Raw genomic sequence first — 22,910 nt, forward strand, 5'->3', positions numbered from 1 at the left:
AGTAAGTTCCAGTAACACTCAGTAACTCTCAGTAAGTTCCAGTAACACTCAATAACACTCAGTAAGTTCCAGTAACCCTCACTAACCCTCAGTAACACTCAGTAAGTTCCAGTAACACTCAGTAACACTCAGTAAGTTCCAGTAACACTCAGTAACACTCAGTAAGTTTCAGTAACCCTTAGTAATACTCAGTAACCCTCAGTAAGTTTCACTAACCCTCAGTAACACTCAGTAAGTTTCAGTAACACTCAGTAACCCTCAGTAAGTTCCAGTAACACTCAGTAACCCTCAGTAAGTTCCAGTAACACTCAGTAACCCTCAATAAGTTTGAGTAACCCCCAATAACACTCAGTAACCCTCAATAAGTTCCAGTAACCCTCAGTAACACTCAGTAACCCTCAGTAACACTCAGTAACACTCAGTAACATTCAGTAACACTCAGTAACACTCAGTAAGTTTCACTAACACTCAGTAACACTCAGTAAGCTTCACCAGCACTCAGTAACACTCAATAACACTCAGTAATTTCCAGTACCACTCAGTAACACTCAGTAACCCTCAGTAACATTCAGTAACACTCAGTTACCCTCAGTAAGTTCCAGTAACACTCAGTAAGTTTCACCAGCACTCAGTAACACTCAGTAACCATCAGTAAGTTTCACTAACACTCAGTAACACTCAGTAACCCTCAGTAACACTCAGTAAGTTCCAGTAACACTCAGTAACCCTCAGTAAGTTCCAGTAACGCTCAGTAACCCTCAGTAAGTTCCAGTAACACTCAGTAACACTCAGTAATACTCAGTAAGTTCCAGTAACACTCAGTAACCCTCAGTAAGTTCCAGTAACACTCAGTAACACTCAGTAACCCTCAGTAAGTTCCAGTAACACTCAGTAACCCTCAGTACTTTCCAGTAACACTCAGTAACACTCAGTAACCCTCAGTAATATTCAGTAAGTTCCAGTAACACTCGGTAACCCTCAGTAAGTTCCAGTAACACTCAGTAACCCTCAGTAACACTCAGTAAGTTCCAGTAACACTCAGTAACACTCAGTAATACTCAGTAAGTTCCAGTAACACTCAGTAACCCTCAGTAACACTCAGAAAGTTCCAGTAACACTCAGTAACCCTCAGTAAGTTTCACGAACACTCACTAACACTCAGTAACACTCAGTAATACTCAGTAAGTTCCAGTAACACTCGGTAACCCTCAGTAAGTTCCAGTAACACTCAGTAACCCTCAGTAACCCTCAGTAAGTTCCAGTAACACTCAGTAACACTCAGTAACCCTCAGTAACACTCAGTAAGTTCCAGTAACACTCAGTAACCCTCCGTAAGTTTCACGAACACTCAGTAACACTCAGTAACACTCAGTAAGTTCCAGTAACACTCAGTAACACTCAGTAAGTTCCAGTAACCCTCAGTAACACTCACTAACACTCACTAACACTCAGTAACACTCAGTAAGTTTCACCAACACTCAGTAACACTCAGTAACCCTCAGTAAGTTCCAGTAACCCTCAGTAACACTCACTAACACTCAGTAACACTCAGTAAGTTTCACCAACACTCAGTAACCCTCAGTAAGTTCCAGTAACACTCAGTAACCCTCAGTAAGTTCCAGTAACACTCAGTACCCCTCAGTAAGTTTCACTAACACTCACTAACACTCAGTAACACTCACTAACACTCAGTAACCCTCAGTAAGTTTCACTAACACTCACTAACCCTCAGTAACCCTCAGTAACCCTCAGTAACATTCCGTAAGATCCAGTAACACTCAGTAACCCTCTGTAACACTCAGTAAGTTCCAGTAACACTCAGTAACACTCAGTAAGTTCCAGTAACACTCAGTAACATTCAGTAAGTTCCACTAACACTCAGTAACACTCAGTAAGTTCCAGTAACACTCACTAACACTCAGTAACACTCAGTAACCCTCAGTAACACTCAGTAAGTTCCAGTAACACTCAGTAACCCTCAGTAAATTCCAGTAACACTCAGTAACACTCAGTAATCCTCAGTAACACTCACTAACCCTCAGTAACACTCAGTAACACTCAGTAAGTTCCAGTAACACTCACTAACCCTCAGTAACACTCAGTAAGTTCCAGTAACACTCAGTAACCCTCAGTAAGTCCCAGTAACACTCAGTAACACTCAGTAAGTTCCAGTAACACTCACTAACCCTCAGTAACACTCAGTAAGTTCCAGTAACACTCAGTAACCCTCAGTAAGTCCCAGTAACACTCAGTAACACTCAGTAAGTTCCAGTAACACTCAGTAACACTCACTAACCCTCAGTAACACTCACTAACCCTCAGTAACACTCAGTAAGTTCCAGTAACACTCAGTAACCCTCAGTAAGTTCCAGTAACCCTCACGAACCCTCAGTAACACTCAGTAAGTTCCAGTAACACTCAGTAACACTCAGTAAGTTTCAGTAACACTCAGTAAGTTCCAGTAACACTCAGTAACACTCAGTAAGTTCCAGTAACACTCAGTAACTCTCAGTAAGTTCCAGTAACACTCAGTAACACTCACTAACCCTCAGTAACACTCACTAACCCTCAGTAACACTCAGTAAGTTCCAGTAACACTCAGTAACTCTCAGTAAGTTCCAGTAACACTCAGTAACTCTCAGTAAGTTCCAGTAACACTCACTAACCCTCAGTAACACTCAGTAAGTTCCAGTAACACTCAGTAACTCTCAGTAAGTTCCAGTAACCCTCACTAACCCTCAGTAACTCTCAGTAAGTTCCAGTAACACTCAGTAACACTCAGTAAGTTCCAGTAACACTCAGTAACTCTCAGTAAGTTCCAGTAACACTCAATAACACTCAGTAAGTTCCAGTAACACTCAGTTAACACTCAGTAAGTTCCAGTAACACTCAGTAACACTCAGTAACACTCAGTAAGATCCAGTAACACTCAGTAACACTCAGCAAGTTCCAGTAACACTCAGAAACACTCAGTAACACTCAGTAAGTTCCAGTAACACTCAGTAACACTCAGTAAGTTCCAGTAACACTCAGTAACACTCAGTAAGTTCCAGTAACACTCAGTAACACTCAGTAACACTCAGTAAGTTCCAGTAACACTCAGTAACACTCAGTAAGTTCCAGTAACACTCAGAAACACTCAGTAACACTCAGTAAGTTCCAGTAACACTCAGTAACACTCAGTAAGTTCCAGTAACACTCAGTAACACTCAGTAAGTTCCAGTAACACTCAGTAACACTCAGTAAGTTCCAGTAACACTCAGTAACACTCAGTAAGTTCCAGTAACACTCAGTAACACTCAGTAAGTTCCAGTAACACTCAGTAACACTCAGTAAGTTCCAGTAACACTCAGTAACACTCAGTAACACTCAGTAAGTTCCAGTAACACTCAGTAACACTCAGTAACACTCAGTAAGTTCCAGTAACACTCAGTAACACTCAGTAACACTCAGTAATTTCCAGTAACACTCAGTAACACTCAGTAAGTTCCAGTAACACTCAGCAACTCTCAGTAACACTCAGCAAGTTCCAGTAACACTCAGTAACACTCAGTAAGTTCCAGTAACACTCAGTAACACTCAGTAACACTCAGTAAGTTCCAGTAACCCTCAGTAACCCTCAGTAAGTTCCAGTAACACTCAGTGACACTCAGTAAGTTCCAGTAACCCTCACTAACCCTCAGTAACACTCAGTAAGTTCCAGTAACACTCAGTAACTTTCAGTAACGCTCAGTAATTTCCAGTAACACTCAGTAACACTCAGTAACACTCAGTAAGTTCCAGTAACACTCAGTAACACTCAGTAACACTCAGTAAGTTCCAGTAACACTCAGTAACACTCAGTAAGTTCCAGTAACACTCAGTAACTCTCAGTAAGTTCCAGTAACACTCAGTAACTCTCAGTAAGTTCCAGTAACACTCAGTAACACTCAGTAAGTTCCAGTAACACTCAGTAACACTCAGTAAGTTCCAGTAACACTCAGTAACACTCAGTAAGTTCCAGTAACACTCAGTAAGTTCCAGTAACACTCAGTAAGTTCCAGTAACACTCAGTAACACTCAGTAAGTTCCAGTAACACTCAGTAACTCTCAGTAACACTCAGTAAGTTCCAGTAACACTCAGTAACACTCAGTAAGTTCCAGTAACACTCAGTAACACTCAGTAACACTCAGTAAGTTCCAGTAACACTCAGTAACACTCAGTAAGTTCCAGTAACACTCAGTAACACTCAGTAAGTTCCAGTAACTCTCAGTAACACTCAGTAAGTTCCAGTAACACTCAGTAAGTTCCAGTAACTCTCAGTAACACTCAGTAAGTTCCAGTAACTCTCAGTAACACTGAGTAAGTTCCAGTAACACTCAGTAACACTCAGTAAGTTCCAGTAACACTCAGTAACACTCAGTCACACTCAGTAAGTTCCAGTAACACTCAGTAAGTTCCAGTAACTCTCAGTAACACTCAGTAAGTTCCAGTAACACTCAGTAACTCTCAGTAACCCTCAGTAAGTTCCAGTAACACTCAGTAACACTCAGTAAGTTCCAGTAACACTCAGTAACACTCAGTAACCCTCAGTAAGTTCCAGTAACACTCAGTAACACTCAGTAAGTTCCAGTAACACTCAGTAACACTCAGTAACCCTCAGTAAGTTCCAGTAACACTCAGTCACACTCAGTAAGTTCCAGAAACACTCAGTAAGTTCCAGTAACACTCAATAACACTCAGTAAGTTCCAGTAACACTCAGTTAACACTCAGTAAGTTCCAGTAACACTCAGTAACACTCAGTAACACTCAGTAAGTTCCAGTAACACTCAGTAACACTCAGTAACACTCAGCAAGTTCCAGTAACACTCAGAAACACTCAGTAACACTCAGTAAGTTCCAGTAACACTCAGTAACACTCAGTAAGTTCCAGTAACACTCAGTAACACTCAGTAAGTTCCAGTAACACTCAGTAACACTCAGTAAGTTCCAGTAACACTCAGTAACACTCAGTAAGTTCCAGTAACACTCAGAAACACTCTGTAACACTCAGTAAGTTCCAGTAACACTCAGTAACACTCAGTAAGTTCCAGTAACACTCAGTAACACTCAGTAAGTTCCAGTAACACTCAGTAACACTCAGTAAGTTCCAGTAACACTCAGTAACACTCAGTAAGTTCCAGTAACACTCAGTAACACTCAGTAAGTTCCAGTAACACTCAGTAACACTCAGTAAGTTCCAGTAACACTCAGTAACACTCAGTAACACTCAGTAAGTTCCAGTAACACTCAGTAACACTCAGTAACACTCAGTAAGTTCCAGTAACACTCAGTAACACTCAGTAACACTCAGTAATTTCCAGTAACACTCAGTACACTCAGTAAGTTCCAGTAACACTCAGTAACTCTCAGTAACACTCAGCAAGTTCCAGTAACACTCAGTCACACTCAGTAACACTCAGTAAGTTCCAGTAACACTCAGTAACACTCAGTAAGTTCCAGTAACACTCAGTAACACTCAGTAAGTTCCAGTAACACTCAGTAAGTTCCAGTAACACTCAGTAAGTTCCAGTAACACTCAGTAAGTTCCAGTAACACTCAGTAACACTCAGTAAGTTCCAGTAACACTCAGTAACTCTCAGTAACACTCAGTAAGTTCCAGTAACACTCAGTAACACTCAGTAAGTTCCAGTAACACTGAGTAACACTCAGTAACACTCAGTAAGTTCCAGTAACACTCAGTAACACTCAGTAAGTTCCAGTAACACTCAGTAACACTCAGTAAGTTCCAGTAACTCTCAGTAACACTCAGTAAGTTCCAGTAACACTCAGTAAGTTCCAGTAACTCTCAGTAACACTCAGTAAGTTCCAGTAACTCTCAGTAACACTGAGTAAGTTCCAGTAACACTCAGTAACACTCAGTAAGTTCCAGTAACACTCAGTAACACTCAGTCACACTCAGTAAGTTCCAGTAACACTCAGTAAGTTCCAGTAACTCTCAGTAACACTCAGTAAGTTCCAGTAACACTCAGTAACTCTCAGTAACCCTCAGTAAGTTCCAGTAACACTCAGTCACACTCAGTAAGTTCCAGAAACACTCAGTAAGTTCCAGTAACACTCAATAACACTCAGTAAGTTCCAGTAACACTCAGTTAACACTCAGTAAGTTCCAGTAACACTCAGTAACACTCAGTAACACTCAGTAAGTTCCAGTAACACTCAGTAACACTCAGTAACACTCAGCAAGTTCCAGTAACACTCAGAAACACTCAGTAACACTCAGTAAGTTCCAGTAACACTCAGTAACACTCAGTAAGTTCCAGTAACACTCAGTAACACTCAGTAAGTTCCAGTAACACTCAGTAACACTCAGTAACACTCAGTAAGTTCCAGTAACACTCAGTAACACTCAGTAAGTTCCAGTAACACTCAGAAACACTCTGTAACACTCAGTAAGTTCCAGTAACACTCAGTAACACTCAGTAAGTTCCAGTAACACTCAGTAACACTCAGTAAGTTCCAGTAACACTCAGTAACACTCAGTAAGTTCCAGTAACACTCAGTAACACTCAGTAAGTTCCAGTAACACTCAGTAACACTCAGTAAGTTCCAGTAACACTCAGTAACACTCAGTAAGTTCCAGTAACACTCAGTAACACTCAGTAACACTCAGTAAGTTCCAGTAACACTCAGTAACACTCAGTAACACTCAGTAAGTTCCAGTAACACTCAGTAACACTCAGTAACACTCAGTAATTTCCAGTAACACTCAGTACACTCAGTAAGTTCCAGTAACACTCAGTAACTCTCAGTAACACTCAGCAAGTTCCAGTAACACTCAGTAACACTCAGTAACACTCAGTAAGTTCCAGTAACACTCAGTAACACTCAGTAAGTTCCAGTAACACTCAGTAACACTCAGTAAGTTCCAGTAACCCTCACTAACCCTCAGTAACACTCAGTAAGTTCCAGTAACACTCAGTAACTTTCAGTAACGCTCAGTAATTTCCAGTAACACTCAGTAACACTCAGTAACACTCAGTAAGTTCCAGTAACACTCAGTAACACTCAGTAACACTCAGTAAGTTCCAGTAACACTCAGTAACACTCAGTAAGTTCCAGTAACACTCAGTAACTCTCAGTAAGTTCCAGTAACACTCAGTAACTCTCAGTAAGTTCCAGTAACACTCAGTAACTCTCAGTAACACTCAGTAAGTTCCAGTAACACTCAGTAACACTCAGTAAGTTCCAGTAACACTCAGTAACACTCAGTAACACTCAGTATGTTCCAGTAACACTCAGTAACACTCAGTAAGTTCCAGTAACACTCAGTAACACTCAGTAAGTTCCAGTAACTCTCAGTAACACTCAGTAAGTTCCAGTAACACTCAGTAAGTTCCAGTAACTCTCAGTAACACTCAGTAAGTTCCAGTAACTCTCAGTAACACTGAGTAAGTTCCAGTAACACTCAGTAACACTCAGTAAGTTCCAGTAACACTCAGTAACACTCAGTCACACTCAGTAAGTTCCAGTAACACTCAGTAAGTTCCAGTAACTCTCAGTAACACTCAGTAAGTTCCAGTAACACTCAGTAACTCTCAGTAACCCTCAGTAAGTTCCAGTAACACTCAGTAACACTCAGTAAGTTCCAGTAACACTCAGTAACACTCAGTAACCCTCAGTAAGTTCCAGTAACACTCAGTAACACTCAGTAAGTTACAGTAACACTCAGTAACACTCAGTAACCCTCAGTAAGTTCCAGTAACACTCAGTCACACTCAGTAAGTTCCAGTAACACTCAGTAAGTTCCAGTAACACTCAGTAACAATGTTCAGTTGATTTCGCAGCTGGCTCTTCAAGTTGTCTGGAAGGAATGAGTCAGACCCCTGACCTTTCACCTTTCAGGCAAGAGGCCCAGATCGTGGGGCTGAAAGTGACCTTTTCTCTGCGATCCGTGTGGGAAGTGGGTTTGCAGACCGGCCCGGTTTATTCATCCTTAGTGGGCACAAGCCCACACGGACAGTCTTAAAAATTCAGACCCGGGGGGGCCCCTCGGTTTAACGTCTCGTCCCGAAAGACGGCCCCTCCGACGGTGCGTCGCTCCCTCAGTGCCGGCACCGGGAGGGCGCGTCGGGGCCTGGATCACGGGGCTCGAGTCTCTGGAGCGAGGCGGGGGCTCGAACCCTCGACCCTCTGACTCCGAGGGTCAAGGGTGAGACCCCGCCGAGCCACGGCTGAGGGAAATGGACTGCGGAGGGTGGGAGGTGAAGGTGGGAGCATGGCGATATTATCGAACAGTCCAAAAGACAGTTTATAAACAAACTGGATATTTGGCACAATTGTTCGGTGTCGCACAGTGATGATATCGTCGCCGTCACATGGCCAGCTTGCCCTTGCCCGTTTGCTAAATTTTCAATTCTCCCTCCGTCTCCTATCCGCCCCCCCACCCCCGGAAAAATACTAATCGGCAGATCTCTGCCTATCGCCGAGTTTCCAGTTGTTTCGTCTGGCGCTCTGTTCCCAGCCAGATGTTAGGAAATACCAGAATTAGTCAACATTCCCAATCTGAGCAATGTTTTTCAAACTTTCGACTCCCCATCCGTGGGCTGAAACAACAAGCCTTTCCTGTTTGTCCTTTTTGTCGGCAAAAAAAAAACCGGAGCGCTGAGGTGGACGGTATCTGCGAGGGCCTGTAACCTCGCCCGCCTCCGCTCCTGCCTCGGCCCACCTGCTGCTGAAACCCTCGTCCGTTCCCTCGCCCCCCCCCCCCCCGCCTCCTGACTCTCCTGGCCGGCCTCCCATCTTCCCCCCTCCGTAAACTTGAGCTCATCCAAAACTCTGCCCCCCCCCCGCCGTCAAGTCCCGTTCACCCATCACCCCCCGCCGCGCGCTCGCTGACCGACATCGGCTCCCGGTCCGGCAACGCCTCCATTTTAAAATTCTCATCCTCGTTTTCAAATCCCTCCACGGCCATCGTTCCCCCCTCCCTATCTCTGTAACCTCCTCCAGCCCCTACGACCCTCCCGGATCTCTGCGCTCCTCCAATTCCGGCCTCTTGTCCATCCCCCCGATTCCCATCGCTCCGCCATTGGCGGCCGTGCCTTCAGCCGCCTCGGCCCTAAGCTCTGGAATTCCCTCCCTAAACCTCTCCGCCTCTCTCTCTCCTCCTTTTAAGACGCTCCTTAAAACCCACCTCTTTGACCGAGCTTTTGGTCACCTGTCCTAATATCCCCTTATGGGGCTCGGTGTCAAATTTTGTTTGATAATCGCTCCTGTGAAGCGCCTTGGGACATTTTACTACGTTAAAGGCGCTATATAAATGCAGGTGGTTGTTGTAATTGGCCTCTTGCGTTTCATTGGCACAGTATGGAGTGTAGGTGCACAGTGGCTGCAGTGTGGACCATCCACAGGATGCACTGCAGCAACTCGCCAAGGCTTCTTCGACAGCACCTCCCAAACCCACGACCTCTACCACCTAGAAGGACAAGAGCAGCAGGCACATGGGAACAACACCACCTGCACGTTCCCCTCCGAGTCACACACCATCCCGACTTGGAAATATATCACCGTTCCTTCATCGTCGCTGGGTCAAAACCCTGGAACTCCCTCCCGAACAGCACTGTGGGAGAACCGTCACCACACGGACTGCAGCGGTTCAAGAAGGCGGCTCACCACCACCTTCTCAAGGGGCAACTAGGGATGGGCAATAAATGCCGGCCTCGCCAGCGACGCCCACATCCCATGAATGAAACTAAAAGAAGATGGGAGCAGAAATTTGCAAAGGGCCATTGATAGATGCTGCCCCTCAGAGCTCTATTAAGCATTGTTTAGACCCTCGTCTGGAGACACTGCGTTCAGTTCTGGGCACCGCATCTCAGGAAGGGGATATTAGCCTTGGAGGGGGGGCAGCGTAGATTCACCAGGACGATACCGGGGCTAAAAGGGAGGACAGGTTGCATCGACTGGGCTTGTTTTCCCTCGAGCGTAGAAGATTAAGGGGTGATCCAATCGAGGGGTTTGAGATGATTAAAGGATTTGATAGGGTCAATGGAGAGAGAAACTATTTCCTCTGGTGGGGGGATTCCAGAACAAGGGGGCAGAACCTTAAGATTAGGTAATGTAGAAAACTCGGCAGCCAATTTGCGCACAGCAAGATCCCACAAACAGCGATGTGATAAAGATCATCTGTTTTTTTTTTAGTGATGCTGGTCGAGGGATAAATATCGGCCCCAGGACCCCCGGGAGAACTCCCCCTCCCCTCTGCTCTTCTTCCAATAGCGGCCTTGGGATCTTTTACGTCCCACCCGAGAGGGGCAGACGGGGGGGCCCTCGGTTTAACGTCTCATCCCGAAAGACGGCCCCCTCCGACAGTACGGCGCTCCCTCGGGACCGGCACCGGGGGGAGCGTCGGGGCCTGGATCACGGGGGCTCGAGTCTCTGGAGCCCCCGAACCTTCCGACTCAGAGGCTGAGCCAGGGCTGACTCAGGAGACAAGCGAGGTCAGGAGGAGCCCGGCTGCCAGCAAGAGGTTGATACCGACATCCGTCTCGAGCCATCTGCGCGGGGGCCTCTCGGCGTGTGAGAGAGCTCGCAGACACGATAACAAACTGTTTGTCCTTCACGCAGAGCGAGCACTGCCCAGGTGACTGGATCGAACATGCGATCTTTGACATGCTGCAGCCTGCTGAATGAGGAGCCCATTCCACCCGTCTCTTGCTCAGGCGTTTTAACATTTTTGGAATACCTCCCTGGCTCCCTCTTATCAACACGTCCTGTTCTGTATCACCAGCAGAAGCAGTAAAGTCAAATCCTTTCGCTGCCTCCCTCATGCGGACTTTCCGTCTGCTCCCTCGCCCGACCCCGACTCTGGTGCCGTCCTTTCTTCTCCCTCCACCGGGTTTTCCTCGGGCTTGCGATCCGACAGCTCCCGTCCGGACCTCCCCCCCGCCCCCCCCTTCCCAGGGGAGCGCCGCACCGTCGGAGGGGGCCGTCTGTCGGGATGAGACGTTAAACCGAGGCCCCCCCGTCCGCCCCTCTCGGGTGGGACGTCAAAGATCCCACGGCCGCTATTGAACGAAGAGCAGGGGGAGTGGGGGAGTTCTCTCCCGGGGGTTCTGGGGACCGATATTTATCCCTCGACCAACATCACCAAAAAAAAACAGATGACCTTTATCACATTGCTGTTTGTGGGATCTTGCTGTGCGCAGATTGGCTGCCGAGTTTCCTGCATTACAACAGTGACCGCACTTCAAAAAAAAAATACTCATTGTCTGTGAGGTCGTGCAAGGCGATGTAGAAATTCTTACTTTCCTCCCTCCTTTCTTTCTTACTTTCTATCTTCCTATTTTTCTTTCTATTTTTCTTTCTCTCTTTCTTTCCTTCTTTCCTACTTTCTATCTTTCTCTCTATCTATCTTTCTATCTATCTTTCTTTCTCACTTTCGTTCTCTCTTTTGTTCTCTCTTTCTTTCTTTCCCTCCATGCTTTCTTTCTCTCTTTCTTTCTTTCTCTCTCTCTTTCTTTCTCTCTCTCTTTCTTTCTTTCACTTTTTTTCTTTCCCTCCCTCCTTTCTTTCTTTCTCTCTTTCGTTCTCTCTTTCTTTCTTTTGTTCTCTCTTTCTTTCTTTCCCTCCCTCCTTTCTCTCTTTCTTTCTTTCTTTCTCTCATTCTTTCTTTCCCTCCCTCCTTTCTTTCTTTTTCTCTTTTGTTCTCTTTTTCTTTCTTTCATTCGTTCGTTCTTTCTTTCTTTCTCTCTATCTTTCTTTCCATCCTTCTATCTATCTTTCTTTCTTTCTCTCTTTCATTCTTTCCCTCCATGCTCTCTCTCTTTCTTTCTCTCTCTCTTTCTTCCTCTCTTTCTTTCTTTCCTTCCTTCCCTCCCTCCTTTCTTTCTTTCTCTCTTTCTTTCTTTCTTTCCCTCCCTCCTTTCCTTTTTTCTATCTTTCATTCTTTCCCTCCATGCTCTCTCTCTTTCTTTCTCTCTCTCTTTCTTTCTCTCTTTCCTTCCCTCCCTCCTTTCTTTCTTTCTCTCTTTCTTTCTTTCCCTCCCTCCTTTCCTTTTTTCTATCTTTCATTCTTTCCCTCCATGCTTTCTTTCTTTCTTTCTTTCCCTCCCTCCTTTCTTTCTCTCTCTCTTTCTTTCTTTCCTTCCCTCCCTCCCTCCTTTCTTTCTTTCTTTCTTTCTCTCTTTCTTTCCCTCCCTCCTTTCTTTCATTCTCTCTTTCTTTCTCTCTTTCTTTCCTTCCCTCCCTCCTTTCTTTCTTTCTTTCTTTCTCTCTTTCTTTCCCTCCCTCCTTTCTTTCATTCTCTCTTTCGTTCTCTCTTTCATTCTTTCCCTCCATGCTCTCTTTCTCTCTCTCTTTCTTTCTTTCCCTCCCTCCCTCCCTCCTTTCTTTCTTTCTCTCTTTCGTTCTCTCTTTCTTTCTTTCCCTCCCTCCTTTCTTTCTTTCTCTCTTTCGTTCTTTCTTTCTTTCTTTCCCTCCCTCCTTTCTTTCTTTCTCTCTTTCGTTCTCTCTTTCTTTCTTTCTTTCTTTCCCTCCCTCCTTTCTTTCTTTCTCTCTTTCGTTCTCTCTTTCTTTCTTTCTTTCTTTCTTTCCCTCCCTCCTTTCTTTCTTTCTCTCTTTCGTTCTCTCTTTCTTTCTTTCTTTCTTTCTTTCCCTCCCTCCTTTCTTTCTTTCTCTCTTTCGTTCTCTCTTTCTTTCTTTCTTTCTTTCCCTCCCTCCTTTCTTTCTTTCTCTCTTTCGTTCTCTCTTTCTTTCTTTCTTTCTTTCTTTCTTTCTTTCTTTCTTTCTTTCTTTCTTTCCCTCCCTCCTTTCTTTCTTTCTCTCTTTCGTTCTCTCTTTCTTTCTTTCTTTCTTTCTTTCTTTCTTTCTTTCTTTCCCTCCCTCCTTTCTTTCTTTCTCTCTTTCGTTCTCTCTTTCTTTCTTTCTTTCTTTCTTTCCCTCCCTCCTTTCTTTCTTTCTCTCTTTCGTTCTCTCTTCCTTTCTTTCCCTCCCTCCCTCCCTCCCTCCTTTCTTTCTTTCCCTCCCTCCCTCTTTTCTTTCAGTCTTTCTTTCCCCCACCCTTTCGATCTTCCCCGACCCCCTCTCCTGATCTCCGAGACGGCCTGCTATCGAAGGGCACTGCACAAACACGAGTGCTGGAGCTGCTTTCCGCTGCCGTGGCCACACGGGAAAGATGTGTGGAGGGGGAAGGGGGCGGTGAACCTCGCAGGCTGCCCCGGCAACGGTCTGAGGCCTAGCGTGGCAACTCACCGCAGGAAAATCGAGCGTCAAGGGGACCAGCCTGATAACGATTGTTCTAAAAGAGAGAGAGAGAGAGATAAATCAGACCGTTATAACATTCTTAAAGAAAACCGTTGTGAAAACCACAGAATCCACAAGGCCCTGGCTTCCATTCTGAGTGGGAATTTACGAGGTAGTTTGTTTTGGCCTGGTGCTCTGTTCTAAATGCGGTGTGTGCTTTACTGAATTGCCGCACGGTTTTCAATGCAAAAAGCAAGCCCTGTCTGGAACTCAATGCTCATCTAATCAAAGAAAAGGCTGAACAGGCCGGGGCTCTTTTCTCGAGAAAAGGGAAGGGCTGAGGGGTTGACCCGATGGGGGTCTTTAACATGACGAAAGGGGTTTCGATAGGGTAGACGGAGAGAAGATGGTTCCAATTGCGGGGGAGACCAGGACGAGGGGGCCATCGATATAAGAGAGTCGCTGATAAATCCAATCGGGGAATTCAGGAGAAACTCCTTCACCCAGAGAGCGGTGAGAATGTGGAACTCGCTCCCACAGGGAGTGGTCGAGGGGAATAGAATCGATGGATTTAAGGGGAAGCTCGATAAACACATGAGGGGAGAAAGGAATAGAAGGAGAGGGTGATAGGGTGAGATGGAGTAGGGAGGGAGGAGGCTCGTGTGGAGCATAAACACCGGGATAGACCAGTTGGGCCGAATGGCCTGTTTCTGTGCTGCAAATTGGATGTCATTCTCTGTAATTACTGTCCTTGAGAGGGGTTTGGAGGGGGTACTCCATGAATCAGTGATGGTCACATTTGCTACTCTGGCGCCTATCCATCGTATCTGGAAAACCTACATTGGCTCCCAGTCGAACAACACCTCGATTTTAAAGTTCCCATCCTTGTTTTCAAATCCCTCCATGGCCCTCGCCCCCCCTCCCTATCTCTGTAACCTCCTCCAGCCCCTACGACCCTCCGAGATCTCTGCGTTCCCTCGGCCTATCCCCGATTCCCATCGCTCCGCCATTGGCGGCCGTGCCTTCAGCCGCCTCGGCCCTAAGCTCTGGAATTCCCTCCCTAAACCTCTCCGCCTCTCTCTCTCTCCTCCTTTAAGACGCTCCTTAAAACCTCCCTCTTTGACCGAGCTTTTGGTCACCGGTCCTAATATCTCCTTATGTGGCTCGGTGTCAAATTTTGCCTGATTGACGCTCCTCTGAAGGGCCTTGGGGATGTTTTACTACGTTAAAGTCGCTATATAAATGCAATTGTTGTTACGTTAAAGAAAGACTCCCATTTCTATAGATGCTTTCACCACCTCAGGACGTCCCAAAGCGTTTTACAGCCAATGAAGTACTTTTGAAGTGTAGTCACTGTTGTAATGTAGGAAATGCGGCAGCCAATTTGTACACAGCAAGATCCCACAAACAGCAAATGAGATAAACGACCAGATAATCTATTTGTTAGTGATGTTGGTTGTGGGATAAATATCGGCCCCAGGACACCGGGGAGAACTCCCCACCCCCTCTGCCGCCCCGCCCCCCTGCTCTTCTTCCAATAGCGGCCGTGGGATCTTTTACGTCCCACCTGAGAGGGGCAGACGGAGGGGGGGCCTGGGTTTAACGTCTCATCCCGAAAGACGGCCCCCTCCGACAGTGCGGCGCTCCCTCAGTTCCGGCACCGGGGAGGGGAGTGTCGGGGCCTGGATTACGGGGCTCGAGTCTGTGGAGCGGGGGGGTCTCGAACCCCCGACCTTCGGACTCCGAGGGGAGAGAGTGAGGCCCCACTGAGCCAGGGCCGACACCTTAGGGAAGCTGGGTTTGTTTTCTTTGCGGGAAAATGGCTCACTTCGATGAAGGGTTCAAATCCCAGGGTGGGGCACAAGATGAGACTGAGGAGGTGGGGAGCGAGGGGGCAAATAGAATCATAGAAGTTTACAACATGGAAACAGGCCCTTCGGCCCAACATGTCCATGTCGCCCAGTTTATACCACTAAGCTAGTCCCAATTGCCTGCACTTGGCCCATATCCCTCTATACCCATCTTACCCATGTAACTGTCCAAATGCTTTTTAAAAGACAAAATTGTACCCGCCTCTACTACTGCCTCTGGCAGCTCGTTCCAGACACTCACCACCCTTTGAGTGAAAAAATTGCCCCTCTGGACCCTTTTGTATCTCTCCCCTCTCACCTTAAATCTATGCCCCCTCGTTATAGACTCCCCTACCTTTGGGAAAAGATTTTGACTATCTACCTTATCTATGCCCCTCATTATTTTATAGACTTCTATAAGATCACCCCTTAACCTCCTACTCTCCAGGGAATAAAGTCCCAGTCTATCTAACCTCTCCCTATAAGTCAAACCATCAAGTCCCGGTAGCATCCTAGTAAATCTTTTCTGCACTCTTTCTAGTTTAATAATATCCTTTCTATAATAGGGTGACCAGAACTGTACACAGTATTCCAAGTGTGGCCTCACCAATGCCCTGTACAACTTCAACAAGACATCCCAACTCCTGTATTCAATGTTCTGACCAATGAAACCAAGCATGCTGAATGCCTTCTTCACCACCCTATCCACCTGTGACTCCACTTTCAAGGAGCTATGAACCTGTACTCCTATAATCGTAGGGAATGTTTTCCCCTCCAAAGGCAATTGAGTTGTGGAATGGGCTGCCTGGGGAGGACATTGAGAAAGACAGTGTTGATTGATTGGTAGATTTTTGTTGGGTGAGGAGATTAAGGGTTACGGAACCAAGGTGGGTAAATGGAGTTAAGATACAGATCAGCCATGATCTAATTGAATGGCGGAACAGGCTAGAGGGGCAGAATGGCCTCCTCCTGTACCTGTGTAACAGGCTCGAGGGGCTGAATGGCCTCCCCCTGTTCCTATGCAACAAGGGGCTGAATGGCCTCCTCCTGTTCCTGTGTAACAGGCTAGAGGGGCTCAATGGGCCTCCTCCTGTTCCTGCGTAACAAGCTCGAGGGGCTGAATGGCCTCCTCCTGTTCCTATGCAACAGGCTCGAGGGGCTGAATGGGCCTCCTCCTGTTCCTATGTACAGGCTCGAGGGGCTCAATGGGCCTCCTCCTGTTCCTGTGTAACAGGCTCGAGGGGCTGAATGGCCTCCTCCTGTTCCTGTGTAACAGGCTCGAGGGGCTGAATGGCCTCCTCCTGTTCCTGTGTAACAGGCTCGAGGGGCTGAATGGCCTCCTCCTGTTCCTGCGTAACAGGCACGAGGGGCTGAATGGCCTCCTCCTGTTCCTGTGTAACAGGCTCGAGGGGCTGAATGGCCTCCCCCTGTTCCTATGCAACAAGGGGCTCAATGGGCCTCCTCCTGTTCCTGCGTAACAGGCTCGAGGGGCTGAATGGCCTCCTCCTGTTCCTGTGTAACAGGCTCGAGGGGCTGAATGGCCTTCTCCTGTTCCTGTGTAACAGGCTCGAGGGGCTCAATGGGCCTCCTCCTGTTCCTGCGTAACAGGCACGAGGGGCTGAATGGCCTCCTCCTGTTCCTGTGTAACAGGCTCGAGGGGCTGAATGGCCTCCCCCGTTCCTATGCAACAAGGGGCTCAATGGGCCTCCTCCTGTTCCTGCGTAACAGGCTCGAGGGGCTGAATGGCCTCCTCCTGTTCCTATATAACAGGCTCGAGGGGCTGAATGGCCTCCTCCTGTTCCTATGCAACAGGCTCGAGGGGCTGAATGGCCTCCCCCTGTTCCTATGCAACAGGCTCGAGGGGCTGAATGGCCTCCCCCTGTTCCTATGCAACAGGCTCAAGGGGCTGAATGGCCTCCTCCTGTTCCTATGGAACAGGCTCGAGGGGCTGAATGGCCTCCTCCTGTTCCTGTGTAACAGGCTCGAGGGGGCTGAATGGCCTCCCCCTGTTCCTATGCAACAAGGGGCTGAATGGCCTCCCCCTGTCCCTGTGTAACACCTTCAGACGGGGGAATGGAGTAGGGGGGAGGAGCGGGGAGCCGGAAAATTATTATTGTCTTCAAGAAATCAAGGCATTTACGTTACTGATAATAATCAGCAGGAGCGCCGCGACACAGGATGGGGCTTGTTGGGTGATGAGCAGCCATCGTGGAGTCGAATTCCTGACTGACACACCCACTCTCAATCTTCAGGCCATCTCGCTGATCTCCACTCTGTTGCCTCCCCAATGTAAAAGAAAATAAGGAACTCCCATCTCTCCGGCCCCTTTCACCATCTCAGGACGTCCCAAAGCGTTTCACGGCCAATGAAGTACTTTTTTTTTTGAAGTGCGGCCACTGTTGTAATGTGGGAAACGCGGCAGCCGATTTGCGCACAGCAAGATCCCACAAACAGCGATGTGATAAATGACCAGATCATCTGTTTTTTTAGTGCTGTTGGTCGAGGGATAAATATCGGCCCCAGGACCCCGGAGAGAACTCCCCCTCCCTCTGCTCTTCGTCCAATAGCGGCCGTGGGATCTTTTACGTCCCACCCGAGAGGGCAGACGGCGGGAGGGGGGCCTCAGTTTAACGTCTCATCCCGAAAGACGGCCCCTCCGACAGTGCGGCGCTCCCTCAGTTACTGGCACCGGAGGGGGGAGTGTCGGGACCGGATTTCGGGGCTCGAGTCTCTGGAGTGGGGGCTCGGACCCTCGACCTTCCGACTCGGAGAGGGAGAGAGTGAGACCCCCACCGGGACTGTCCCATGCGAGCGAGCCTGAAACATCATCGAGAAACATGCCTTGTAAGTGGCGCCCGCCTGATTTGGGGATGGAATCCCAGGGCGAGGACCAGAGGTGACTGAAAGGTCTGCCATCAATGGCAGGGCGAGAAGATTGAGGGGGGGGGGGGTGGGGGGCGCAGAGAGAGAGAGGAGCCCCAACGCTGAAGGACTGAAGGAAACGGGAGGGTTGGGGGTGTGTAAGGCAGGTTGCAGGGACAGGGTTGGGAGACAATCATTGAATAGTATAGCACAGAAAGAGGCCGTTCGGCCCATCGTGCCTGTGCCGGATCTTTGAAAGAGCTGTCCAATTTGGCCCACACTCCCCCCTACTCTTTCCCCTGCAAATTTTTCCCCTTCAAGTATTTATCCAATTCCCTTTTGAAAGTTATTATTGAATCTGCTTCCACCGCCCGTTCAGGCAGTGAATTCCAGATCGGAACAACTCGCTGCGTAAAACATGTCTCCTCATTTCCCGCCCTGGTTCTTTCCCCGATTATCTTAAATCCGTGTCCTCTGGTTACCGACCCTCCTGCCCACTGGAAACAGTTTCTCCTTATTTACTCGATAAAAACCTCTTCCTGATTTTGAACCCCTCGATCAAATCTCCCCTGAACCTTCTCTGCTCTGAGGAGAACAATCCCAGATTCTCCAGTCTCTCCACATAACTGGAGTCCCCTCATCCCTGGGACCATTCTGGTAAATCTCCTCCGCACCCTCTCTAAGGCCTTCACATCCTTCCGAAAGTGTGGTGCCCAGAATTGGCCACAATACTCCAGCTGAGGCCTAACAAGGAGCATAATTCAAAAGTAGTACTCTGCGGGACAGTTTGCCGGTGTAGGTCGAGCAAGAACAGGGCTTAGTGTGGGATAGGGGGACAGGCGACTGAGCTTTGGACAACTCTTGGAGGTGAAAGGTCGCGATTTGACCCTTGACCGCACCCAGTCTGCCAATCGATCCAGTCACCGTGTTGCCAATAACAACTTAACGTAGTTAATCGTCCCCCAACGCCCTTCCCAGGAGCGCAAATCAGACAAAATCTGACACCGAGCCACTTAAGGAGATACTAGGACAGGTGACCAAAAAGCTCGGTCAAAGAGGTCGGTTTTAAGGAGCGTCTTAAAGGAGAGAGAGAGAGAGGCGGAGAGGTTCAGGGAGGGAATTCCAGAGCTTAGGGCCGAGGCGGCTGAAGGCACGGCCGCCAATGGTGGAGCGATGGGAATCGGGGGGATGGACAAGAGTTGGAAGAACGCAGAGAACGGTCTTACTCTGCATCTTAAAAGGAGCTGGGACATGTACAAGTTAAGTTATAACTTAACACGTACAACTGGGCAGTGAATGGAAGTGATGCTGGGATTCAGACTGGCGACGCCCATGTTAAACACCTCGAGACTCTGTCAACCCAAATAAATGGCGGTGCGTTCGGCTTCTGGGGCCCGGGACAACAACAGCCCAGAGACTTCGGGATCTTGCACGGAAACACCTCTCTCCCGGCTGTCTTTCATTCAGCATCGGCTCCGATGCCAACTCGCCCCAGCTGGGAGTCGGAGTACCAGTTTAGTGCAATTTCCACGGCCTCGAGGCCAGGGACGGGAGGGAGAGTGAGGGGGGGGCGGGGGGGGTCACATTGCCAAGTACATAGCAATAAAACTAACGAGTGCCATATGCGTCCCGACGATGGACTTTGATGCGCCTTTCATAACAAAGCCTTCGAGCGACAGGAACCATCTGCTTCCAATCAGCTTAATCAGAAGAGAATGGGACTTCAGGGAACAGGACAGCTCCGAAATCCGAGGCCACTCGGCCTCCCTCGACTCGTGCGGAGGCTGGCAGGGAAATGAAACCTGCCCAGGAGCCTACTCTTTCCATAACTCCCTGATGACAAAAGAGAAAGGGAGCTTTACTCTGTATCTAACCCTGTACCTGCCCTGGGAGTGTTTGATGGGACAGTGTAGAGGGAGCTTTACTCTGTATCTAACCCTGTACCTGCCCTGGGAGTGTTTGATGGGACAGTGTAGAGGGAGCTTTACTCTGTATCTAACCCTGTACCTGCCCTGGGAGTGTTTGATGGGATGGTGTAGAGGGAGCTTTACTCTGTATCTAACCCTGTACCTGCCCTGGGAGTGTTTGATGGGATGGTGTAGAGGGAGCTTTACTCTGTATCTAACCCTGTACCTGCCCTGGGAGTGTTTGATGGGACAGTGTAGAGGGAGCTTTACTCTGTATCTAACCCTGTACCTGCCCTGGGAGTGTTTGATGGGACAGTGTAGAGGGAGCTTTACTCTGTATCTAACCCTGTACCTGCCCTGGGAGTGTTTGATGGGACAGTGTAGAGGGAGCTTTACTCTGTATCTAACCCTGTACCTGCCCTGGGAGTGTTTGATGGGACAGTGTAGAGGGAGCTTTACTCTGTATCTAACCCTGTGCCTGCCCTGGGAGTGTTTGATGGGACAGTGTAGAGGGAGCTTTACTCTGTATCTAACCCTGTACATGCCCTGGGAGTGTTTGATGGGACAGTGTAGAGGGAGCTTTACTCTGTATCTAACCCTGTCCCTGCCCTGGGAGTGTTTGATGGGACAGTGTAGAGGGAGCTTTACTCTGTATCTAACCCTGTCCCTGCCCTGGGAGTGTTTGATGGGACAGTGTAGAGGGAGCTTTACTCTGTATCTAACCCTGTACCTGCCCTGGGAGTGTTTGATGGGACAGTGTAGAGGGAGCTTTACTTTGTATCTAACCCGTGCTGTACCTGTCCTGGGAGTGTTTGATGGGACAGTGTCGAGGGAGCTTTACTCTGTATCTAACCCTGTACCTGCCCTGGGAGTGTTTGATGGGGCAGTGTAGAGGGAGCTTTACTCTGTATCTAAATCTGTACCTGCCCTGGGAGTGTTTGATGGGACAGTGCAGAGGGAGCTTTACTCTGTATCTAACCCTGTACCTGCCCTGGGAGTGTTTGACGGGACAGTGTAGAGGGAGCTTTACTCTGTATCTAACCCTGTACCTGCCCTGGGAGTGTTTGATGGGGACAGTGTAGAGGGAGCTTTACTCTGTATCTAACCCTGTACCTGCCCTGGGAGTGTTTGATGGGACAGTGTAGAGGGAGCTTTACTCTGTATCTAGCCCTGTACCGGCCCTGGGAGTGTTTGATGGGACAGTGTAGAGGGAGCTTTACTCTGTATCTAACCCTGTACCTGCCCTGGGAGTGTTTGACGGGACGGTGTAGAGGGAGCTTTACTCTGTATCTAACCCTGTACCTGCCCTGGGAGTGTTTGACGGGACGGTGTAGAGGGAGCTTTACTCTGTATCTAACCCTGTACCTGCCCTGGGAGTGTTTGATGGGACAGTGTAGAGGGAGCTTTACTCTGTATCTAACCCTGTACCTGCCCTGGGAGTGTTTGATGGGACAGTGTAGAGGGAGCTTTACTCTGTATCTCACCCTGTACCTGCCCTGGGAGTGTTTGACGGGACAGTGTAGAGGGAGCTTTACTCTGTATCTAACCCTGTACCTGCCCTGGGAGTGTTTGATGGGGACAGTGTAGAGGGAGCTTTACTCTGTATCTAACCCTGTACCTGCCCTGGGAGTGTTTGATGGGACAGTGTAGAGGGAGCTTTACTCTGTATCTAACCCTGTACCGGCCCTGGGAGTGTTTGATGGGACAGTGTAGAGGGAGCTTTACTCTGTATCTAACCCTGTACCTGCCCTGGGAGTGTTTGACGGGACAGTGTAGAGGGAGCTTTACTCTGTATCTAACCCTGTACCTGCCCTGGGAGTGTTTGATGGGACAGTGTGGAGGGAGCTTTACTCTGTATCTAACCCTGTACCTGCCCTGGGAGTGTTTGATGGGACAGTGTAGAGGGAGCTTTACTCTGTATCTAACCTTGTACCTGCCCTGGGAGTGTTTGATGGGACAGTGTAGAGGGAGCTTTACTCTGTATCTAACCCTGTACCTGCCCTGGGAGTGTTTGATGGGACAGTGTAGAGGGAGCTTTACTCTGTATCTAACCCTGTACCTGCCCCTGGGAGTGTTTGATGGGACAGTGTAGAGGGAGCTTTACTCTGTATCTAACCCTGTACCTGCCCTGGGAGTGTTTGATGGGACAGTGTAGAGGGAGCTTTACTCTGTATCTAACCCTGTACCTGCCCTGGGAGTGTTTGATGGGACAGTGTAGAGGGAGCTTTACTCTGTATCTAACCCTGTACCTGCCCTGGGAGTGTTTGATGGGACAGTGTAGAGGGAGCTTTACTCTGTATCTAACCCTGTACCTGCCCTGGGAGTGTTTGATGGGACAGTGTAGAGGGAGCTTTACTCTGTATCTAACCCTGTACCTGCCCTGGGAGTGTTTGATGGGACAGTGTAGAGGGAGCTTTACTCTGTATCTAACCCTGTACCTGCCCTGGGAGTGTTTGACGGGACAGTGTAGAGGGAGCTTTACTCTGTATCTAACCCTGTACCTGCCCTGGGAGTGTTTGATGGGACAGTGTAGAGGGAGCGTTCACATTGAGAAGTGTGAAATCCCATCAGTGCTGTTAAAGTCTTTAACTGTGTGTCTTGCAGCAAGTTGGAGTCTCTGGACCTGTCCCACAACCGGATAGTCCATGTGCCATCCTTCCTGCCGACCGGCCTCAAGGTGCTCCTGCTGCACCATAACCAGATCGAACGCATCCCTGGCTACGTCTTCGCCCACCTCAAGCCGGGCCTGGAGTTCCTGCACCTCTCCTATAACCGGCTCAGCGACGACGGCATCCACAGCAATTCCTTCCTGGGCCTTTCCCGCTCGCTGCAGGAGCTGCTCCTCGACCACAACAACCTCCGGGCTGTCCCGCGGGGAATCCTCAACCTGCAGGTCCTGCAGGTCCTCCGTCTGAGCGACAACCAGATCAGGTACGGGCCTGCGCCTTGATCGAGGGGTTCAAAATCCTGAAGGGGTTTCGATGGAGTGAATCAGGAGAAACCGTTTCCAGTGGGCAGGAGGGTCGGTGACCAGAGGACACGCAGATTTAAGATAATCGGGAAAAGAA

General features: G+C 48.4%; 1 protein-coding gene across 1 annotated transcript in view; it reads left to right on the forward strand.

Annotated features, from left to right (window-relative positions):
- Window positions 1-22,910, forward strand: part of LOC137313318 (extracellular matrix protein 2-like) — a gene marked incomplete at its 5' end in the record, with an annotated part of 59,126 nt that overhangs the window by 32,719 nt on the left and 3,497 nt on the right. The window contains one exon of the mRNA XM_067979426.1: window positions 22,447-22,773. Coding sequence (XP_067835527.1) covers window positions 22,447-22,773 — 327 coding nt within the window. The remainder of the gene's footprint in view (window positions 1-22,446; window positions 22,774-22,910) is intronic.

This window comes from Heptranchias perlo, unplaced genomic scaffold (assembly GCF_035084215.1).
Source record: "Heptranchias perlo isolate sHepPer1 unplaced genomic scaffold, sHepPer1.hap1 HAP1_SCAFFOLD_468, whole genome shotgun sequence".
Lineage (NCBI taxonomy): Eukaryota > Metazoa > Chordata > Chondrichthyes > Hexanchiformes > Hexanchidae > Heptranchias > Heptranchias perlo.